Raw genomic sequence first — 20,901 nt, forward strand, 5'->3', positions numbered from 1 at the left:
TTCAGCAGCTCAACAGTTTGGCAGAGAGAACTCCAAACATATATTTGCCTCGTGTAAACTGTTTACATGTAGTTCCACCTGCTTATTTGTTCAAAGTATCAAATTCGCAGGTGGAACTACATTGAAACTGATATAAATTGATGCATCTCATTGTTGGATTGTTGAATTCTAGCTGAAAGTAAAGCAAAGTCTGCAGCTGCGAATAAGGTCACAGCTCGCCGGTAGCGCTCTTCTGCCTACTCAAAGGCTTGAACGACTGCCCTGCACCCGCACCACTCTGTGTAGCTGCTGCCGCCTTGATGAGTTTGTTAGTTCCCAAACATGTGTTGCCCCTACAAAGACTCGCATCGTCGTCGTCATCATCGTCATCATCATCATCATCATCATCATCATCAGGACACATAAAAGTGTAGCAAGTATATGGGTGTCTGGTGCACCTAGATCACATGCTGATGCTTAATGCGCAAAATGGCAAATACTTTGTCAAGGCGAGCACAACAGACCGAGGTAGCCCCAAAGATACCCTGGAGAAGATACCCTGTAAACACAACTCAGTGGCTGATATACATATGTATAAACGAAAAATGTAAATGGTTGTCGAGCATGTAAAATTAAATGAATACGAATATACAAAAGTATATATGTATATACATTTATCCAGAGACTATAGCTTTGCATTCGTATATCACATATGTATGTATGTGTGTATCTGTGTATGCACTTCCTCAACTTGCTTGAACTCATATCCCACAGTCTGCCACACGGGGTATACAAAAGCAACTAAGAAATGAGAGCACAAAAATTCAGCTGTTGACGTTAATGTGGCAAGCGCTGTGCAAAAAAGCATATTGCAAAAAAAGTCGACTTTACATATCTACAAACATACCTATATACATATGTGTATATGTAGCTACATATTTACACATACTTACATACAATAACCAAGTTACAAAATGTCGAACGGATGCCACTGACTGCGGAACACTCGTTCAAGTATTGCCTCAACGCACAGACGTTTCTAGAGGAACAATTAATGTTATGCGAATGTTAAGAGAATGTTAGAAAATGTAAAGTTGAGATACACAAGAATTTTCTATTTACAATTTCGGGAAAATGAAATGTGGGTATTGTATTTTTATGAAAAGGCATTAACAGGCAGAAGGAGACGTGGCAGACCTCATAAAGTATAATTTATAATGTCGAATTGAGTCAAATTAGCTTCCATTCCTTTTCCCACTGATTTAGTGTCACTATTTTCTGTAATATCAGCCTTTATATCATAGAACTGATATTAAATATAATTTTGACTATGGTGTCACCCCTTAATCTCTCTAGATACAAATTTTCTCAACTCGCATATTACAAAAATCGATAATTCCAAGTGAAATTTACTGTTTAATACACTTTAAGGACTAAGTGCAGCAAACAGTAAATTTCACTTTCGACAAAAACTTGTGAGTTATCCTCTCTCCATATGCAACAATTTGGAGTATTTACATACACATTAAAAAAATGTTTAAATGTAAATGCAATATCATTTATTTTCTGCTTCATTTCATTTGCTTATTTCTAGTTTCAAGTTTAAACTTGCATCGAACGACTATTTTCGGAAACTAATATACTCTGTTTACATCGTGTATACATACATTCCCGTGCAGATATCAGTTTTTTGGTCGCTTTGTGTGAAAATGCTTTGAAGGTCAATTCGCAGGCGAGTCAAGGAATGTGTGCAACACGAGGAAGTGACGTCACAGCCAACTTAGAACAAAATGGAAATGGCCCGGACAGACAGCTGTTGGGCCCACATCCTTGGGCACCGCCTCGCCAGCGTCGCTAATGCAATTTGTCATGAATTGTATATGTCGGCCTGGTCGTCGTATAATGGCATAGTTAATTGCAGAACATTTGCCAGAGGAGGAGGAACCCGTTGGCCCACTGAATGAATCTGTGTGGAGGACTCGGCATGTGATATATGTATATTACTCTGGCTGCCACTATTTGCACAGGTGCGGCGGGGTATATATTTTGGTAAATATCAGAATAGAGCCGTAGTCGGTCGCGGTTCCCTGAATACCGTGCAGTATTTCATATGTAGGTGTATACGCATATAGCAGTGCCCAAGCTAAGCACAGCAATGCGAAAATAATTTATTGGAATATAAGTTATAGCTAGGTAAATTTGTAATAAATCACGGATAAACGCAAAGTCCGTCCGTACACTTCAGAAGGCATATACCCTAGCTTAGCTCTCGGTCCCATTGCTCTGCTTTTTGCCAATTTCTGTCGCTGGAACTGGGCCAAGTAATTTTATGAATTTATGTGAAACGCCGTCAAATTAAAGTTCTGCGGCTGCCTGCATTCATCTCGTCGCTGGATGCTGCGCACTTTCATAATAGTTTTTTTTAATTTTTTATAATCTCAATTCGGTACAGCTATGTGCATACATCAGTCGACCAATTTTTTATGGCAAGTTTTAGTTTTAATAAAATGAACTTTAGTGCGAGCAAATGTTTGCTATGCAAGTTTTTCTCTAACAGCCAGTGAACTGACTTAACTAACTGGGATTGTTATCAGAGCTTTTGTTTAACCAACAGTTAAGATATTCTGCTGAATGTTTGCACTGATGATACACAGTTGCATAGGGAGAGATTAATGATTCTCTGCAACCTAATAGCAATTAACAATTTGGAATATGTCTTATCATTTGAATTATTAATTAGAATCATTTGAGTTGATCGAAATCATGTAAAAGCAGCTCTTAAAATTGGAGTTGTAAGAGCGGAATTGTCACTCTCCCTTATGCTGCCTTTCCCTATGTGCGTTCGCTTTTCCTACAGCTGATCTATTAATGGATAGAGACATTGTTCAATTGAATCTCAAGGCAGTCGGATATTCTTCTGCTATCTATAAGTCCCAATATCAGAGGAAGTAACACACAAGTTGCAGCCCTGTCTATGTATAGGTGCCTGAACAGTATTCCTGCTGCGAGCCTAGAATAAAGCATTGACTATATAAAAGCCTTAAAGCTCGGGTTTAACATTAATTATGTTATTACGGCATTATAGATATCTCTGCATATGTATGCCCTTGCGTATTGAACTGATTCGCATGTAATTTGACCAAATTAAATGTGAAGTGCATTAAGTATCATTTCACACTCGATAACGGGAATTCCCTAGAGCCTCTTCTGTATATAGTTTAATGCGTCTGTGACAAAAATACTTATTTACTATCTCATTTGTCGTCGGCCTTCAGGGAAATCGCCTATGAATGTACACAATAAATGTCATGTTTTTATACCCTGAACCCATTGAAAATGGGAAATCAGGGTATAATGGTTTTGTTAAAAGTATGTAACAGGCAGAAGGAGGCGTGGCAGACCCCACAAAGTATATATATTCTTGATCAGGGCGACGAGCTGAGTCGATTTGGCCCTGTCCGTCTGTCTGTCCGTCCGTCCGTCCGTCCGTCCGTCCGTCCGTCCGTCCGTCCGTCCGTATGTATGAACGCGTCGATTTCAGAAGATATAAGAGCTAGAGACTTCAAATTTTTTTTAAAATGTCCGTAATTACAGCGCGCATATCAAGTTTATCATTAAAAATCGCTAACTCATCCCGATCTTTTTTTATCGATAAAAAACCTTATCGAAAACCAGTTATAAAATTATATCTTCTACACCCTTATTGCTAGAGTCTCCAAATTTTTAATGTATGCTTATATGCAATTTATACAATTTCGGTTTTTGTTAAAATTTACCCCCCACCCTTAAATTCACCCCCTCACCCTCACTTTTGTAAAAAGCGTATTTCAAATACTAGAGACTTGGGCTTTGGAATATACACACATATTCACCATATGATTACGCTCTAAAAGTTTCATTAAGATCGTATGTCTACAAAAGAAATTATTTAACAAATAAATTCTCATAATATTGCCCACACTGCTGCGCAGCCTAAGCGCAGTCGCGGCTTACTGCGCAGTTAGCAGAGCGCAGGCTTATGCGTGCGTGTGGATGCATGTGTATGTATGTGTGCATAAAAGAAGTGCAGAATGATTAGAATATCAGCTTGGAGGGTTCAGGGTATCTCCTAGTCGAGCAGTCTCGACTGGAGCTTTCTTACTTGTTTTTTTTGGTTTATACGAAAGATTTTTATTTCGAGTTGTTTTACATTTTGCATAGCTTTAAGCACTGATTGATGACTGTGTTGGTGAGTTTGAGTTGAAAGAAGCGTTAGAGTAGAGTGGATTGATGAGTTATGATAATAAGCTGACTGACGATTAGGGAGTTAGGGAGTTAGCGAGTTGAGGAGTGGGGACAGAAAGAATAGATGGTAGGCAAAGTTTGTTGTAGGAATTAAATATGAAACGAGATGAATGATGAATGAAAATGAAAATTAAATGAAATGAATTTAGACTCGTGAAATATATGGCTAATGAATATGAATGTTGACTAACTTGACTTTCTTATGGATCTGGTTGATTGTGCAATTATGCTATGCTGGATAAAGAGTCCTCTTTCTGAGTGTTAAGTTGTAGGAGCGTGCATGTGGGCGCACTCTCAATATTGTAAGTTGCCATAAAACACTTTAAATATATAGCTCGAGGTGGTTTTAGTGCCCGAGTAGAGGGATGGGGCGCAAGCTGCAGTTGTAGCCAAGCATCGTAGTGCTTGCACAATTGTATTAAACTGACTACAGTAGTTAATAGTATGTAACGGTATATTACTCTTAGAGCGATCAGAACAGCAGTTGCAAATGCTCACGGAACATCTTATGTCTGTACGAGCGAGGCTTGATTACCCACTGGCTGGGCAGAGCTGGGCAGAGCTAGGCTGAGCTGGGCAGCGCTGCGCTGAGCTGGGCAGGCTGGGTAGGCAGACGTCACGAGAGCAGTTGAGCAAGCAGCTGAGCAAGCAGCTGAGCAAGCTGAGCGCATTGTAATCTCGGCGAGCTTAGGAGAAGGAATGCCGTGGCATGTGCAAGTCCACACGGCATCGCGCACACTGCCAGCTGCACTTGAAGCCTTGCGCTTTTAATGCACTTCCTGTACACGCGCGTCCTCGTTTGTGTGTTGCCGGCGCACAAAAGGTAATGCGAGGCTCGGCGTGCCACAAATGCCGCACAAAAGCAAACAGGCGGCGAGGGACTGCTGCGAGGGCGACTGCGACTGCTGCCAGGGTGAGGTTGCTGGTTGCTGCTTGCTGCTTGCTGGGGGCTCAGACAGGAAGGCGAGCTCATTTCGTGTCACAGATTCATGTTTATTTAGCGCTTAAAGTGCTGCTCCTCCTCCTGGCAGCGTCTTCGTGTCCTCGCTCCCACGGCAATGCATGTGTCGTCGACTCGAGCATTCTTTGCGAATATCTGAAACGTGCAATATGCAGTCGCAGGCATTGACTCGAATGGCTCCAACATCATCTGCGTACCTGCAATATGTTACTCTAATGCTCGGCAAATGCAAATATACCCACCTATCTGCATGAGCATTCAGATGTCTCATCCCGCCTCTCAGCACTCCCCACCCGCTCCTTACCCAGCCCAGTGAGCTGCGCAATCCGCTTTATCTATGTAGCGCGTATTTCTCAAGTGCCAAAAAAATTACGAGCTTAAAGTCAAAAGCCAATTGCCATTTGATATTTGGCACAAATAAATTGCAGCTATTAAGCTTCAAAGTAGGGCTTACTCTCTTCTCTCTTTTGCATATTTCTCCTCTGCAGTGCAGCGTGAGGTACTATAGCCTTGCAGCTGCTTAGTTTAGCTATTTTTTGTTTAGCAGCAGCACCACAAGCCACTCTGAATAAATCTCGTATAAAAGTTTCCATTTCATTTCATTTTTTGGTTAATGGAAATCAGTGCCAAGCCTGAGACAAGTTTGAACTTTACAGTGAAGTTGAACAAAGTGTTTAGAAAATTCAGAAAGCTCTAGCCCTAGTCGGGCATCCCCTGAGCTTGGTGTTCATAAATTCACAATAAAATAAAAACTTAGAGAAAGGAAAACTTAACATCGCCGGGCTAGGCATTGCGTGAGTAATTCTAACTCGAAATAAATCTGCTCTACCGCTCTACCGCAATGCTACAGCGCCACGCTCTAATAACAATTGTGATTCCTACAATATGCTGGACTGCACGAATGTACATACATATGATTTATGTATGTATGTATATCCAGCTAGAATTTATGCACACGGATAGCAAAAATGCTTTGCGTTGCTCATCTTTATTCGCACGAGCACTGCTAACGGAATTCTATGAAACGCTCAGCATATAATCTAAATATTCTGTTGAATAGTCTTTTTTGAAGAAAATGTTAGCTCATTTACAATTAATTAGCTGTAATTGCAACTGACTTCTAAAATTTAACAAAACTCGAAACTATTTAAAATTCATGGAAGTCTTAATGAAAAATTTGCACACTCCAGCTTCTATTTGCAAAACCTTGAGCTCTAGCTCAAAGATCAACATTTTATAATTTGATTGATAAAATAACAAAAAACAGGAATACCTAAAATAGAGAACTATAGAACAGAAGAAATTGCTGTCTATGCCAGCCAATAATTATGAATATTAATTTTAATTAATAACATTTAGCCTTATATAGCACATATATTTATGAGTAGCGTTATGAGCTAATCAGATTTAACTATGCGTGTTATATCTGTCTCTCTGTCTGCCTAACTGTATATCTCTCCGTCTGTCTCTTCGTGTTTCTCTCCGACTGTCTTACTAACAAAGTAAGGGACGAACAACAACTACAGAAGATCATTCAAGATTTCTAAATGTATGCAGCAGTGTTCGTTTTGTATTTGTATTTGAGTAAAACGAAGTTAGAGTGCTCGCAGCAGCAGAGAGGGTTTCCATTGGTCACTTAAAGCTCGACTGCAACGACCCATACCTGGCGTCGGGCTCAACAGTTGAACCCGAGGTAATTGCTGAGTGAAAGCCGCCCTATATAAAGGGCAACACCTGCAGCATTTCTTCAGTCGCCCAGGCCTGGTGGGGTACTCAGTCGTGTAGTGCAGTAAAGTAAAGTGAAGTGAAGCATTCAGCTAAGCATTAAAGACTTTGAGATAATACTGAGAGGAAATACTTAGAGGAATTACTTAGAGGAAATGCTAAGAAGAAATACTTAAGAGGGATTATTTAGAGGAATTATTTAGAGGAAATATTTAGAGGAAATGATTAGGGAAAATACTTGAAATAAATAATTAGAGGAAATACTACTATGGGATATATAGTTTTATAAATAATTTTAATTGAACTTTTTTAAAGCTTTACAATATTATTATGACAATTCAGGCGAAATACTTAGGGGGAATACTTGAAAGAAATAATTAGAGGAAATAGTAATATAGGAGATATAGTTTTATAACTAATTTTAATTGAACTTTTTAAAGCTTTAAAATATTATTACAATTCTGTTGCAATGAAAAAATTTTGTGTATATTTCTTATCAATATCTTTTTATCATCTCATTATTTATTTGACTCTTCATAATTTAGTAGGCTGAACGCGATCGATAGAATGATTGATAGTATCGGTGGTTGAGACTATCGTTGGCTTTGCAGCTCTTATCCCCATGCAAAGCTTAGGGAATCAACCACTAACCAGAGAAAAGAATTTGCTCTAGATGTCTAGTCCATGTGTTCTCTGGTTAGTGTCCATATTCACACAGTCCTCCGCGTAAATTGATTTCTTAGAAAGATCTATTCCATTCTATTACTCCATTTGGACTAGCTTGGGTCTACTGAAAGCCAAGCCATCTATACTACTTGGAGATGTGTGTGCATAGGTGATAATTGTTTCATAGCTGATGCCAATTTGTGCGCCATAATTTTCCATTAATTAATTTGGCACAAAGCGGAAACTTCTCGCATAGTTGAAAGTCGTCGGGCCGTAGGATAAGCGCCCCAGTCGTTAGACTTTTCGTGGGGCTGGATGGCGGACGAGGGGCGAGGGTGTTAGGCGGCTGGCTGCAAACAATTGGACGACTTGTCTTGAACTTGGCTGGCTGTCGAAAAGTTTCCATTGTTAATCAAGTTTGCTTTGCTTTGGGGGCAAGATTTTCACGCAAATTAACATTCGCATAACTGACCCGCCAATAAGCCAAGTTTCCAGCGCCGCCCTCAGTTGGGTCGCTCGCCCGGGCCATTTCGGAAATAATTAATATTTTTTCTGTGAAAGCAAAAGTTTCGGCCATGCAAAATGCAAGCTCAGCATCTGGCCGACCAGCATTTGGATGAAAACAAAACTGAGAAGGAAAAGGAACTCTACTTAGCACCGAGGCGGTGCCAGCCGCAAATGTGTGTGCTGCTGGTAAATCAATGGACCAAGAGACCACGGCACTCGCTCGCTCTCCCTCCCTCTCCCTCTCTCTCCCTCTCTCTCTCTCCCTGTCAGTGAATATTGACATTTACGTGTACATTTAGTCGGATGCAAGCGCCACAAACTAAATTTCCAGTGCTAGCCGAAAGAAAGGATACGCCGCGGCGTCTCTCGAAAAAAAAGAACTCAAACGAAAGCTAAATGTCAGCGCAACTTGCGGCGCACAAATTGCATTTTATATTTACAAATGCACGTGGAAGTAACAAAGAAGGCGGTCCCGAAAGAGCGCCTTTACACGTATTCAAAACTTGATATATATTCTGTATATATAAGTATATATGTGTGTATGTACGTAGTATATAAGAGTAAATGGGGCCAAGTGTAACTTACCATTTCAGTGTTAGTGTATGCTGCAGAAGAGGAACCTTGGGACGTACAAGCCACGTTGCTGACTGTGTGTGTGTGAGTGTGTGTTGGGGCCCGGGCGAAGGACACCGCACAGTGCAAAGCCAGAGGGTGAAGAGCAGTCAGAGGCAGTGGGGGTAGGGAGGGGGAGCAGGTCTGTCTGTCATTGACGTAAAACTCGGCATGAGCAACATTATTTTGTTACCGACTCAGCTTAAGGACATGAAAACACATGTTGTTCAACACATTGAAGCAAAGCGCAAAATGTTTCGTTCTTTAAGGGCAAAACTCGCATAAATATTTAATACAGATGACTTGACACCCACACTCGCACACATGCAGACGGAGTGTGTGTGTGTGCGTGCTCAACGTCTCAATTGCAGCAGCACTCACTGTGGGGAATTAAACGTTACCGCAAAAAGGGTAATCCACAGCAGTCAGCCCCATGTTGCTTGGACCACAGACCGCTTGCTTGAGTCGGCCAAGTGTTTCGGATAAATAAATAATATCAACTGACTTATAATATCATCCTTTGATGTGCTAGTAAAAACGCCCAGCCAGCCAGGCCTACTAATGTGGCCAGGTGTGTTGGAGAAGCAGGTTCCATCGCCTTCTGGACGCTGAAAGATTTTATAAAATATTAAAATTTTCATTTGGCATATTTTGTAATATAATTTCCGCTATCGAGCGAGTAGTGAAACTCCATTACCTATTAATAGACGGTTATATACTCTAAAGCATGGAGCTGTGATTGCAGGAACAACTGAAAATCTATTCAACGATTTCACTTCTCGGTCATTACATCGGTTCAGAAACAATTGAATTCCGTCAAGGGTTTATATTTTTGAGCTTTTAACATCAGCGTTACAGAATTTTAAAGTTTCTAGATCCATCGGCGCATTCCACCTGAAAAATGTTGACCTAAACCTTAAAACTACGGAATTTACTATGCTCTATGGAAGATCTTTTACAATTTCCATCACTACTAAGTATCGTCTATATATGTACGAAGTAAACTTTGTCATATATTTACTAACTATATATTTTAAATGTAGATTAGTCTTTCAGTCTAAAAACTGAAGTATTCCAAATCTGTTGAACTTTTTATTTATTCAATTAAAACTATAGAGTATCTGTAAATCAAACTTGAACTATTACGAAATACAAACGAAATATGTGCATACATATATTTTAATTCATTGTTTTCGTTGATTTGCAATTTCAGAACAGAAATTCTGGGATTGTATTGAGGACATCTCAACAACCTATGGTCAAAAGTAAATTTGCATCTGCAAAGCAAATTTGCACATGTTTGCTAGGGTGTTTCATCTTCGCCAAGACAATATAATGGTTTCCGTTCTATTCAGATCAACTTTAACCGGAATACTAAATTAACAGTAAAATGTAAACGTGCGAAAGTGCTGAAACTTGAAAAAAACAAATCATCAAATAAAAAGTGCGAATTGCTTTTAACCACCGTCCATTTGTTTCTCTGTCCTAATTCCCGAGAACCGGAATACTTAAACAGTTTCAATAAAACGTAAAGAATATTCATTACATTCCGCTTAAAAGGTTGATTTCTGGTAAGCTGCTATGATGGTTTTGGTTAAATTTGGAATATGTTTTTCGTGATGAATTCATTTGAACTTTTCACTTCTAGGAAATTCCTTAATAAACTACGAGTTTTTTGTAATATTGCATATGAATAGGTTTTTAGAATAACTATTTTCTGAGACTAGATTGGTGGTAAAATAAAATGCAGATTGCTAGGTATATTCGGTAATTGTCCATTTTTCGGTCCGTCTGTGTGAGTATGCAAATCTTTAGTACATGTACATATAGTACACATATGAATTTGGCCAATTAGGTTACCAGTAACCTCCACTGCATATCGATAAACAAAATAATTTGTGCATTCACTACGGGAGTAGAAAATCGAAAATTCGTAAATATTGTATTTTTAATATTATTTGAGCTGAAGGACGAGTGAAATAGTAGTTAAGAGAGTGTTTAGATGTGTTGCGGGTATCTACTACTCTAACCCTTCCGACTAGAGTACTCTTACTTAATTTATAAGTAATGCACAGTCAAAATATGTCTTTAAGTTCTTACTTTAAATTAAAAAAAAAAAAAATAGTTAAAACACGTTCAATACAAATTGTGCTTTGGATTATTTACCCGTATATCATACATTATACAGTTCTAAGTCTTAGCTAGGGAGTGTGGCCTGTATGTCAGCATGTGAGCCTAAAAGCAGGCAACAGCTATTAAGCAGAGTTCTTTAAAATCGCGCAGAAGCAAACTCATTGAATCGATTGGTAAATAATATTAATATTTGTTTGTTGAAATAGAATAAACAGATTATTTGCGTGGGCTTTGTTTGCAATACTTTTCTGTTTGTATTTGCGTGCCCATAACCGAAATAGGTTGGAGCTATGTCAATTTTTGTTCGTTCTGGTTCGTCCTGGCAATATTGGCCGGAGGCTGCTGAAAGGAATTTGTGAATCACTACTGCCGCAGTAAGATATTCGGAGCCGGGCAGGCAAATATGTCCGGCCAAATGCTTCGCTCGCATACTTAATTCGTACCCATTAGCAATGGGATAGCAAAATTTGGAAAATATTTGTACTAGCCCCATGTCAAAGGCAGGCGGCCAGAAATGCGAGCTCGGCCAAAGAATGTGCCGCAGACAAATTGCTCAAATTGAACGACGCAAAGGCAAACAATGCTGTGCTCTGTGCTCTGTGCTCTCTGCTCGCTGCTCATGAGACTTGCTTTGAGACTCCACTGGCTGCTTTGGACGTTATCTGCGTGCAGAGTTTGCCTTTGGTTGACAAAAAGCAGCCGTGCCGTGCCGTGCTGCACGGTCATCCACAAATTCCCCGAAAAGCCTCGCACAGTTGTTTACCCTCAGACATTGGCTCGAGCTCTCCTGAGGGCCTTTTGCGTGGCACGAAGCTAATATTAACAAATAATTTCGTCGTCGTACCTGGGCTGAGTCGGCACTTTTTGCTGCCAATTAAATGGCAGTTTCAGCTGACGCTCGATGCCTGCAATGGGCCCAATTAAAGGCCAGAATCCCAGCCAGCCTGCTCTGACAATTGGAACTAAACTAAAGCAGCAGCAACAACAGCAGCAGCAACAACAACAACAACTTTTGCTGGTTACCGAAACTCTTGCCGGATACCTAATTATAGCTAGCTGCAAATGGCTAATTCGCTCCCCTCCTATTTTTAGCCAGCGATTCAAATAGCTAACGGCGTCGTCGCGACATTTGCGCATCATATTCCAAGCCGAGTTGGGGCACACATGTTAATTAAGCCCCAGCTATAATTGAGCATTGCAGCAGCACTTGCTAACCGAAATCTCACGGAACATTCAGTCGGAGCCAGCCCCACATTTAACTTTTGCTATTTTTTCAGGTTACTCTCAGATTTACGATTAGCTGACTCAGTCTTTACCTTCATGGAATATCTGAAATGACTTAAACTACAATCAGATACTATTAAATCTAAGGTTTGCCATCAAAATGTAAAATATTAATTATTTCAAATTGTTAAATAAAATATTAAATGAATTTATGCTTGCAGAGTAAACATGCTTCAGTCGGTCATGCCCGACTTTTGAGTGAATCGATGCAAGTTTCGAGAGTGTAAGTTTCGTAACTTTAAACTTTCAGTATCAGTTGTTTCACCTGGGATAGTTTGTTGAGTCTGCCATGCATCTGAGTGAAAAAATGAAAAGAAAACTAACAGTATATTTATTCAGCATCTGCAAACTTTATTGACCTCACTTCACTGGTGTCGGAATCAGAACTTATATGTGTCTACTTACTTATGTATAGTAAAAAATGTACTGATACACACATATTTATTACAGTTAAGGAAATATAAATTGTAAATTCTAATACGACTATTTGAATATAAAATAAATTTCCGATAATTCAAATATATTCTATATATTATTGTATATTCGAATAAGGTTACAATAATATATATTGCTAAAATATTAGTTAAATGAAATGAAGTTCTCATATTAGTATTTATATTAATAATAATCCCTGATTGAGTCTTTGTATAAGATTTTAGATTATGATTCAGATGACTTCAATACCTTGAAATAGAAACGAATTCGTATCCTATATAATATATTTATATCCTATAATCCTATAATACATTTATAATTTACTCGTATTAAGTCTACATATATTATTTATATTAATACGTTTCTAACAATTTTTGTATTAATTATAAGCTTTCATCCAAAACTTACTAAATAACTGTGGGACCGCAATAAAATTTGATAAGAAAGTTGATAATTTTGTAGCGAGCCTAAATATTAAATGACATTAATATACCTAAAAGTGTTTTCATGTTTATAACGGTCATATAATACATTTGCACACACACACACACACATGTATGTATATGATTTAAAATTTCGAAACTCACATTTTTATTTGTGTGATACAATACATGCATGCACATATGTGTATATGCACATATATGCATGTATGTATGTGTATTATCTGAGTATCTAATACAACAGCTCAAATAAAAGTGATAAATGGCCAAAACGTGACCTGGCATTTGTAAGGGCTGTTTGGCCACTTTGGATGTATTTGGCTCAACAGCAGCTGGGTCTTCACTTTAAACTCTGTCCGACTTAAGAGAGAGGGACAGACAGATAGGGAGAGCGAGACAGAGCGTGAGGACTCCAATTGAGCTCATGCGAGTGTCAGTTAACTCACCAGGACAATTTTCATTTTAAAACTTGCTGCGCTAGATTAGGAGATTTTTGTTATAATCTCGAAAATAATATATATATGTGTGTGTATATATGTATGCTGTTATACTGCTACTGTATATCAGAAAACCATTAATCATTTGCCTAATACGCCATAGACTATGACAAATAAATTAACCTTAATTTTAAGCTCGGCTTAGAGTGATAATAAAAAACTAGTTTACTTGGGTAAACAAACTTAATTTGCTAAAGTTAATATTGATTGAAAAACAAATTAATAATGAAACCAAACGCGATTCCTTTAGAAAGAATTTCTTCAACTATATATTTTTTAAAATTAATTTTTAACGAGTCTGTTAAATTTAAAAATTTACATACCATACACAAGTAAATAAATAAATAACGAAAAAACCATTTTTATCTTTTCTCATTGATGCTGTTATACTGTTATCTGCTATCTCTCTATCTCTCCCAGCGAAATCCGTGAGCTACAACCAACCAATATACTCGCTTCACTTCGTGAGCAAGCATGCAAATATGCATAAGCATATCGATAATCGAGTGAATTCACAAATGCTTTTGTATGCCAAATACCCACACATTTATCTGTCTCCTAATCTTTCGCATTGTCAGGGCACGCACCAACTCCTGGCGGGCTTCTGTCGCACCTGCATAATTCACCGCACACTTTGCTCACCTTGAAGTTTTAGTGTGTGTTGGCATCTTCATTGATCACGTATTTGATGATAGTATGATTTTAGCAGCATGTCGGGCTTATGCGATTTATGTATGCTCTATAAACGGAGGTAGAGCTAAAGTTTATTGAGGTACATCCAATAAAATACGACGGCATAAATATTTTACTTTTGGAATCAATTTAGCGTTTTTTTCCCCTAATATGGCATACATAAATACGGAATAAGTTGACGCAAATAAATTTTGTGTCTGGCAGCTGAAATCGTGAAGTCATTGAAATTGGCAGTTTATAAATAAATAAATATAAATAAAGACGACGTCCTTTGCTTCGCCTGTCTATGCAGTATTTTACTATATCATAGACCGTATGAGTAAAAGCTATAAAGATCAAAATTCAGCTGCAAATATTATCTGCACAAATCATTTTGGCATTGGGTATGGGGGACTCTCAGAATATTATGTAAGATAAACAAAAATTCAAAAATTTTTAAATTATATTATACAAAAATACGCTTTATTGAAAGGAAATATTTGTATAAATTAGGGATAAAAAATGAACTCAAAAAATAGATAATGAAAACATTCGATTAAAATATAATAAATGTATATATACATACATATTTTAAATATATATTTAAATCACTAAATCAATAGGCTAATTTATAAATAATGCAATGAAAAGTTGAGTTACTGAAAGTAACTATTTGATTTAAATTTATTTTATTATTAAATTAAATAGTTTCTTTAATTTGTGCTATTGTAATATACATATAAAAATATATAATATAAAAAAAATTAATGCTAAAAATAATTAAATAAGTTAAAATTAAAACAATTAAATAATAACAATAAAAAGTTAATTTACTATTTTTTTTCCTATCTAGATTTAGCAGTTCAAGCACAATAAATCATTCATTCAGCATGATACCCCAAAGTTTGAAGCATACTGTCTACTGCTCAACAGTTGTAGAGGCACTGTTCGCTGCTTAGATTGCTATAAAACGCGCAGCAGCAACGGCCGCACAGCTGGTTTGAGTGTGACTGTACAAAGCTAATATTCAGTATGCGAATTTCTCATATGCAATATGCATTTTATTTACACAGTATTGTTACTAGATACATATATAATAATATACATATATGCGATTAAATGTATTTAGTGTTTTTACATAATTGAATTTACTATATGCTCGACATGTCCGGTTCGTTATAAAATCTAACTAAATTCTAAAAACTAACACAATAGACAGTTCCCGGGGACAGGCAATGCCATTTGTTGTGTCCGCCTGTCCTGTCCGCCTGTCCGCGTGTCCGCCCGACCCAACTGACTATGGCAAAAACTTCGGTCAACTTACGAACTTGGCAAGTTGGCAAAATTTTCATTTTCAATACAGCGTTTCATCGAAACTTCCGCTGACTGACGGACGGCGCCAATGATAATGATAATGGAGGGGCATCGATTGATTTCAGAGCAAACTATTTGCGTCGAACAAACTACGAGCCGAATGCGAATCGAGTGCCTCAGTTGGCTGCTGTTTCTGGGACGCCGTACAGTAAATTGTCCAGTTTCAGTTTGTTTACCTTGTCGGCAACGGGCGCCCCGTGGCCGGGCCGCCCCCAAAACGTTTCGAATGTGTCGAAGTGCTGATTGCACAGGTCGCGCTCTCTCTGCCTCGAGACGCTGACCGAGCGCCGCTTCTGCGATATTTGCACATTCAGATCGTGCAGGTAGCGCATGTCCGCGGCCGTTTGTATCCTGCAAGGATGTTGGTCGATCGCAGTTGATGCGTTGATGTTGTCGATTGTTGCATTGATCGATAAGTTGTTTTTGGTTTTCAAAGTATTTCGATTTCGATATCAGTTTCGGTTTCGGTTTCGGTTTTGCAAACGTTTTTGCACGGGGATACATAGAAGATTTGCATTATCATTGGGTTGTTTTGTGGTTCGGTTAGATTTGGTGAGTTTGGGTTTGCTCTTTTGGTTGCTATACTTTCACTTGTATTACAATTGATATTTTCTTGCTGGATGAGCCAAAAGAAGTGATAGAGAAACCATTATAAACACAAGGATGACGCAATCATTTGCAAATTATTGTCAATATGAGCCTGGCGAGGTCAGGTCAGTTCAGCTCAGCTCAGCCCAGCCCAGATTTGATATTTTCGCAGAGCAAGCAAATGAGTAATGCCAACAGAAACGGAAATGAAGGTAATGGTAATGCGGGTGCAAACACGGATCGAATCGATAAATCAGAAAATGAGACAGAGACACAGAGAGAGAGAGAGAGACAGAGACATCTACATATGCAAATACAAAGACAACAAAGACTGCAGCAGAGACAACAGTTGGGGGCAGTCGGGAGACTGGCCTAGCGTATGAGCAGGGTGAGGCGCTTGAGGCAACAGGCCAGTGCTCGAGGCGGGGCTTTGTCGCACTTGCAGTTGCAGTTGCCGTTGCCGTTGCAGTTGCAGTTGCAGTTACAGCTGCAGCTGCAGCACTGCAGTTTGCAGTTGAGGTTCTTGGAATGATGCTTCATGTGACTAATGTTTTTGATGATGTTACTGATGCTCTGCGCTTTGTTGGACTTTGTCTTGTGCTTGGGTGGTGCGTACCTATCATGGGAGGGCGTCCGCTTAGTCACGTCCGTGCTGGAGAGGCTGATGGGTCGGTGTAGTCCGCGCCGGCGCGCCAGTAAGGGCACCAGCTCCACGCCGCCTCCTGCGTTCTCCGCACTGGGGTCCGGCGTGGCCAGCGAAGTGCTGTTGGTGGTGCTGCCCGCGCAGAGGCCTCGTGGCAGCTGGGGGCAAGGCTTGTGGGGCTTGCACTCCTTGGCTGGGGATCGCAGGCCGCAGGCAGGTGGCGCTGGGACCTTTCGGGATGGCTTCAGTGGACTATTGGAGCTGTTGATGGCGGGGCAGTTGCAGGTGCAAAGCTCGCAGCAGCGCTGCGGCTTGGATGGCTTGTTGCCTCTGGACTTGCGAAATGTGTTCTTCTCAGCGGGAGTCACGGGATTGTCCTGGTCGAGCTCCTTCAGCATTTCCTTATTTGTCCAGCCCTACAATCAATAGAATCTCCTTCAAAGCGGGGAACTCCTTCTCCAACTTGTCTGTGATGCTTACCAGCGATTTCATAAAAGTGTTGCCTACTTGCTTGGGACTGCGCCACGGCTTGCCCCCTGGCCCAGCCTTGCCCCAGGGCTCTTTGCAGGGCTGGAAGGGAGAGATGGCAAATGGGATTAAGGAGATCGCCTAAGGGTGGACAGTAGCTGCCGCTCACCGGCTTTTCCAGCTTCGCCTGGAGCTTCTTCTTCTGGTTGGCCAGCTTCTCCTGGAGCGGATGCTCGCTCTCGCTGTTCACCACAATCTTGTCGAGCATCGGCTTGCCCTTGCAGGGCGGCGAGGGCTTGTAGCGCAGCTCAATGTCCAGATGCCCTTTATTGCGAAACGACATTGAGGGGTGCTCTTTCAGTTCGATGTGAATACTCTCACCGTTGGCATTGTGACCCAGGCTGACGCCGGGCTTGAGCGGGAGCTCGCGCTCGCAGATGGTCACAGTGCTGCTCCGAGGGCCGCTCTCCTGCAGGTGATGAATCGAGTGGGCGTGGGTCAGCCGGCCGCCCGCCCCGGGCGGGTGATGATGGTGATGGTGATAGACGGCCAGTGGATTCTTGTGGCACTTCTTCTGCATGGTGAAGTAGTCGTTGTAGCGACAAGGCTGCAGCGAGTTGATGCGATGGGCGGTCGTCTGGGCGGGGGGCATGCAAAGGGGACACGCATTACATAAGCAGCGAGCGGCTGCAGCAGCAAACTTACCACCGTGGGCGTCGAGTGCAGTCCGGCTGCGGTGATGTCCTTGCGTCGCACCTCCACGTTGGGCGCCCCACCCCCTGGCCTGCCCCACGGGCAGTGCTGCAGAAACAAATCATAGTACTGCAAATGCAAAAAAAAAGAAAAGAAAAAATAGAAATAGAAATAGAAATAGAGAGGGATGTTGATAACACTGGCTGTGTGTGGGTGTCCATTTATGGGTTTATGCCTTTATCGATTCACTCGCAGCCTATATTCGGCACAGCGGAGGAGCCGGGCTCGCTCTTGCCTGCCTCCGGCCTTCCGCTTGTTTACGGAAATTGACAATGCCCAAGCCCCCACAATTGTTTGTAGGTTGTTGTTATAGTTGCAAGGTGCGGTTTGCTTTCCATTCACCCATTTTTATTTTCGCCAAGTGAATTCCGCTGGATTTAAGTCACATTCAGAGTCGGCAGCACGCGAACTGGCGAACTGACGAACTGATGCCAGCTCAGTGAAGCTCAGTGACCGACAATGTTGCTTCCACTCCTGCTCCTGCTCCTGCTTCTGCCTGGCTGCTTGCCTTGATTACTTACGTATTGGCAAAGTCAAACTTGTCAAATGGTTTGTTGAACCAAATTCTGGCCAAGTTATTACAATTGCTTGCCGCAGGTCTTTGAACTCGACTCAAGTGTGGCTGCTGACGTGGGCGCGCATACTTTGTTGTCATGCGTAGACTACCCAGGTAAAATATATTTGATGTTGATATATAACCAAGCTACGCTTTCGGGCTTGCATAACCCACAAAGTCCCATCAGGATATTTTGTATTTTGGTGGTTCTATCTACATTAAGACTTCGATAAAAGGACACCATGATGGTATTTTATCACTTGATGAGCCTTTCCTGAAAACTTCTTCTTCATCTATTCATCGAGATACTTTACCGGCTACTGCATTTCCTAGGCTTAACTTATACCCGTTTAAATGCTGTTCTATAATATCGAAAATGTGTAGATACATAAATGTATAAATAATATGAAATAGGTCGATGTAATTTTGCTTTTGATGGAAGTTAATCTTAACTCCATCTGGAGGGTTTCTGTTAAGTTCGCTCCAAGTCTCAATGCTTTTACCAGCTGCTTAACGGGGTTCTACATTTCATAGTTGTCATTAATTAGACAATATTTACTCAAGTGTATTTTTCAAATTTATTAAAAAAAGAACAGGTAAATCTATTTATGGGATAGATCTAAGAGATTCTCACACATTTTTGTTGATTTATCTAATTCTCGCTTATAATCGCAACTGTCAAGTGGGAATAAGTGGATAAGTGGAACCTATTGGGTAATCTGAGTAGTTTGAGTCTAGAGGAGCTGTAGATTTTAGAGGGGCTTCTAGATTCCAGAGGGCCCTTTTGAATTCACTTTTTACATTTGAAATAGACTAGCTTAAAAAATAAATAACTCAATCTGTTCTTCGTAGCTATTATCTAATAAGAATATATAATATCTCTTGAAAAGAATCTCATTAAAAAAAAAAATTAGATTACTGTGTTCTAAAAGATTGAGGGATAAAAAAGAATAATTATTATTCGTCATTGTAATGTAAAAACTTGAAACTATACTTTTATAAACTATTTTCTAAATTTATATGTATATATTAACAACTGAATTATCTATGATAGCACATAAAAAATGATGCAGCTTTTGGATTTCCCACACCTTCTTATCCTTATTGGCTTAGATAACCACTGCTATACCATTTCTGGTACTGGCTTATATCTAAAGTAATCCCATCTAAATTGGAATTAATTAAATTTGATTTCAGTTTCATCATCGCGCTATGATTTTCAACGTGAAGTAAGGTATTATACGTAAATATATTAAGTCGGGTTTTGCAACATTTGATTTTCACTTTTGTGGGTTACTCTACCTCCTGTTTATCCTTCTCCTTGCGGGCGTTTTCCTCGGCCTTGCGACGACGCCACATCCGTAGGCTCTCCTCGGCATTCTTGCGCTCGACCAGGCGCTTCTTTTCGTCGCACCACATCAGCGGATGTTGAATGTGGTCGTGGCAGAAGGTGCCCATCTCATCGCTGGTTGTCATCCTGGCTAGCAGCTGGAGAAGCGGAAGTATCGCCGCGCTCAGCAAATGACGCGCTACTGAAACAGCGCCGTGGCGAACCCAAACCTTCGACATCCAAGTCGCGCTAGCCGTCGCGTCGCGGCGCGTCTCGTCGATTGGGCTGCGCTGATCCGTGCCAGGCACGGCTCGGCTATTGGGCTCAGCTCTGGGCCTGCCCAACCCCTTCGGTTGTCTAGGCAGCGCCGCTAGCCAGCCAGTTATTTATAGTCTAGGTTAGGGCGGTGCACAGACTGCACGTGAGTGGCGCGCGAATGTCCTTGAAGTTGTTTGTTAAGTCAGGCCAGGATTGCATTTCATTTGCGTAACTCGCTCGCTCGCGCGCCATTTAAATATTTTTGCAGTTAGCCAAACCGCCTCTGTTTGCCTTTTGCTAGCGCTTCGAGTGGATCTGGGCGAGGCTTGGACATAAAATAAATGTATTTTATTGTAAGCTATGCGAGCTGTGGTCTACTGCTCCACTGAGGCCCAGTTGCCCCAATTTAGCCCAAGTCGCGTGGCTCTTCTATTAAAATAGAAAGTTACCAAAACTATCAATATTGGCCAGGAATTCAGAGCGCTGCAATATTGCGTGCGCCGCTTTATTGTTAACGTTAACCCAATTAAGACGCCTCGGCTAACTTGTTGATGTTTGCCTAGCTGTCGGGCACAGCTGTGAGCCCTGCTGACTCCTGCCCCCATGTCAGGACACACACACATAGAAAAGTCTGTCTCTGTGTTGGCTGTTGGCTTGGTCCAGCTGTGAGCAGTGAGACGCCGTTGGAGTTTTGTTGTTGTTTTTATTAATTTGATTTATTCTTTGATTGACTATC

The 20,901-nt window shown here is 40.5% G+C and overlaps 1 protein-coding gene across 4 annotated transcripts; it reads right to left on the minus strand.

Annotated features, from left to right (window-relative positions):
• Positions 1-15,044: 15,044 nt before the first annotated feature.
• Positions 15,045-20,771, minus strand: LOC108608898 (uncharacterized). Of its 4 annotated transcripts, none has more exons than XM_018000511.2 (6): positions 19,880-20,771; positions 17,974-18,090; positions 17,438-17,905; positions 17,281-17,370; positions 16,774-17,216; positions 15,045-15,920 (listed from the first exon to the last, which is right to left on the minus strand). In XM_018000511.2, the coding sequence occupies exons 1-6, from the start codon at positions 20,144-20,146 to the stop codon at positions 15,686-15,688; spliced, it is 1,620 nt and encodes a 539-aa protein (XP_017856000.1). In that variant the 5' UTR covers positions 20,147-20,771; the 3' UTR covers positions 15,045-15,685. The 4 variants fall into 4 exon arrangements, with proteins under 4 accessions (XP_017856000.1, XP_089318986.1, XP_089318987.1 ...); XM_089462860.1 differs by having other exon boundaries at positions 15,899-17,216; positions 17,438-17,592; positions 17,650-17,905; XM_089462861.1 differs by having other exon boundaries at positions 15,899-16,185.
• Positions 20,772-20,901: the final 130 nt, after the last annotated feature.

This window comes from Drosophila arizonae, chromosome 2 (genome assembly GCF_054131065.1).
Source record: "Drosophila arizonae isolate 15081-1271.41 chromosome 2, UAZ_ARI_1.0, whole genome shotgun sequence".
NCBI classification, from domain to species: Eukaryota; Metazoa; Arthropoda; class Insecta; order Diptera; family Drosophilidae; genus Drosophila; species Drosophila arizonae.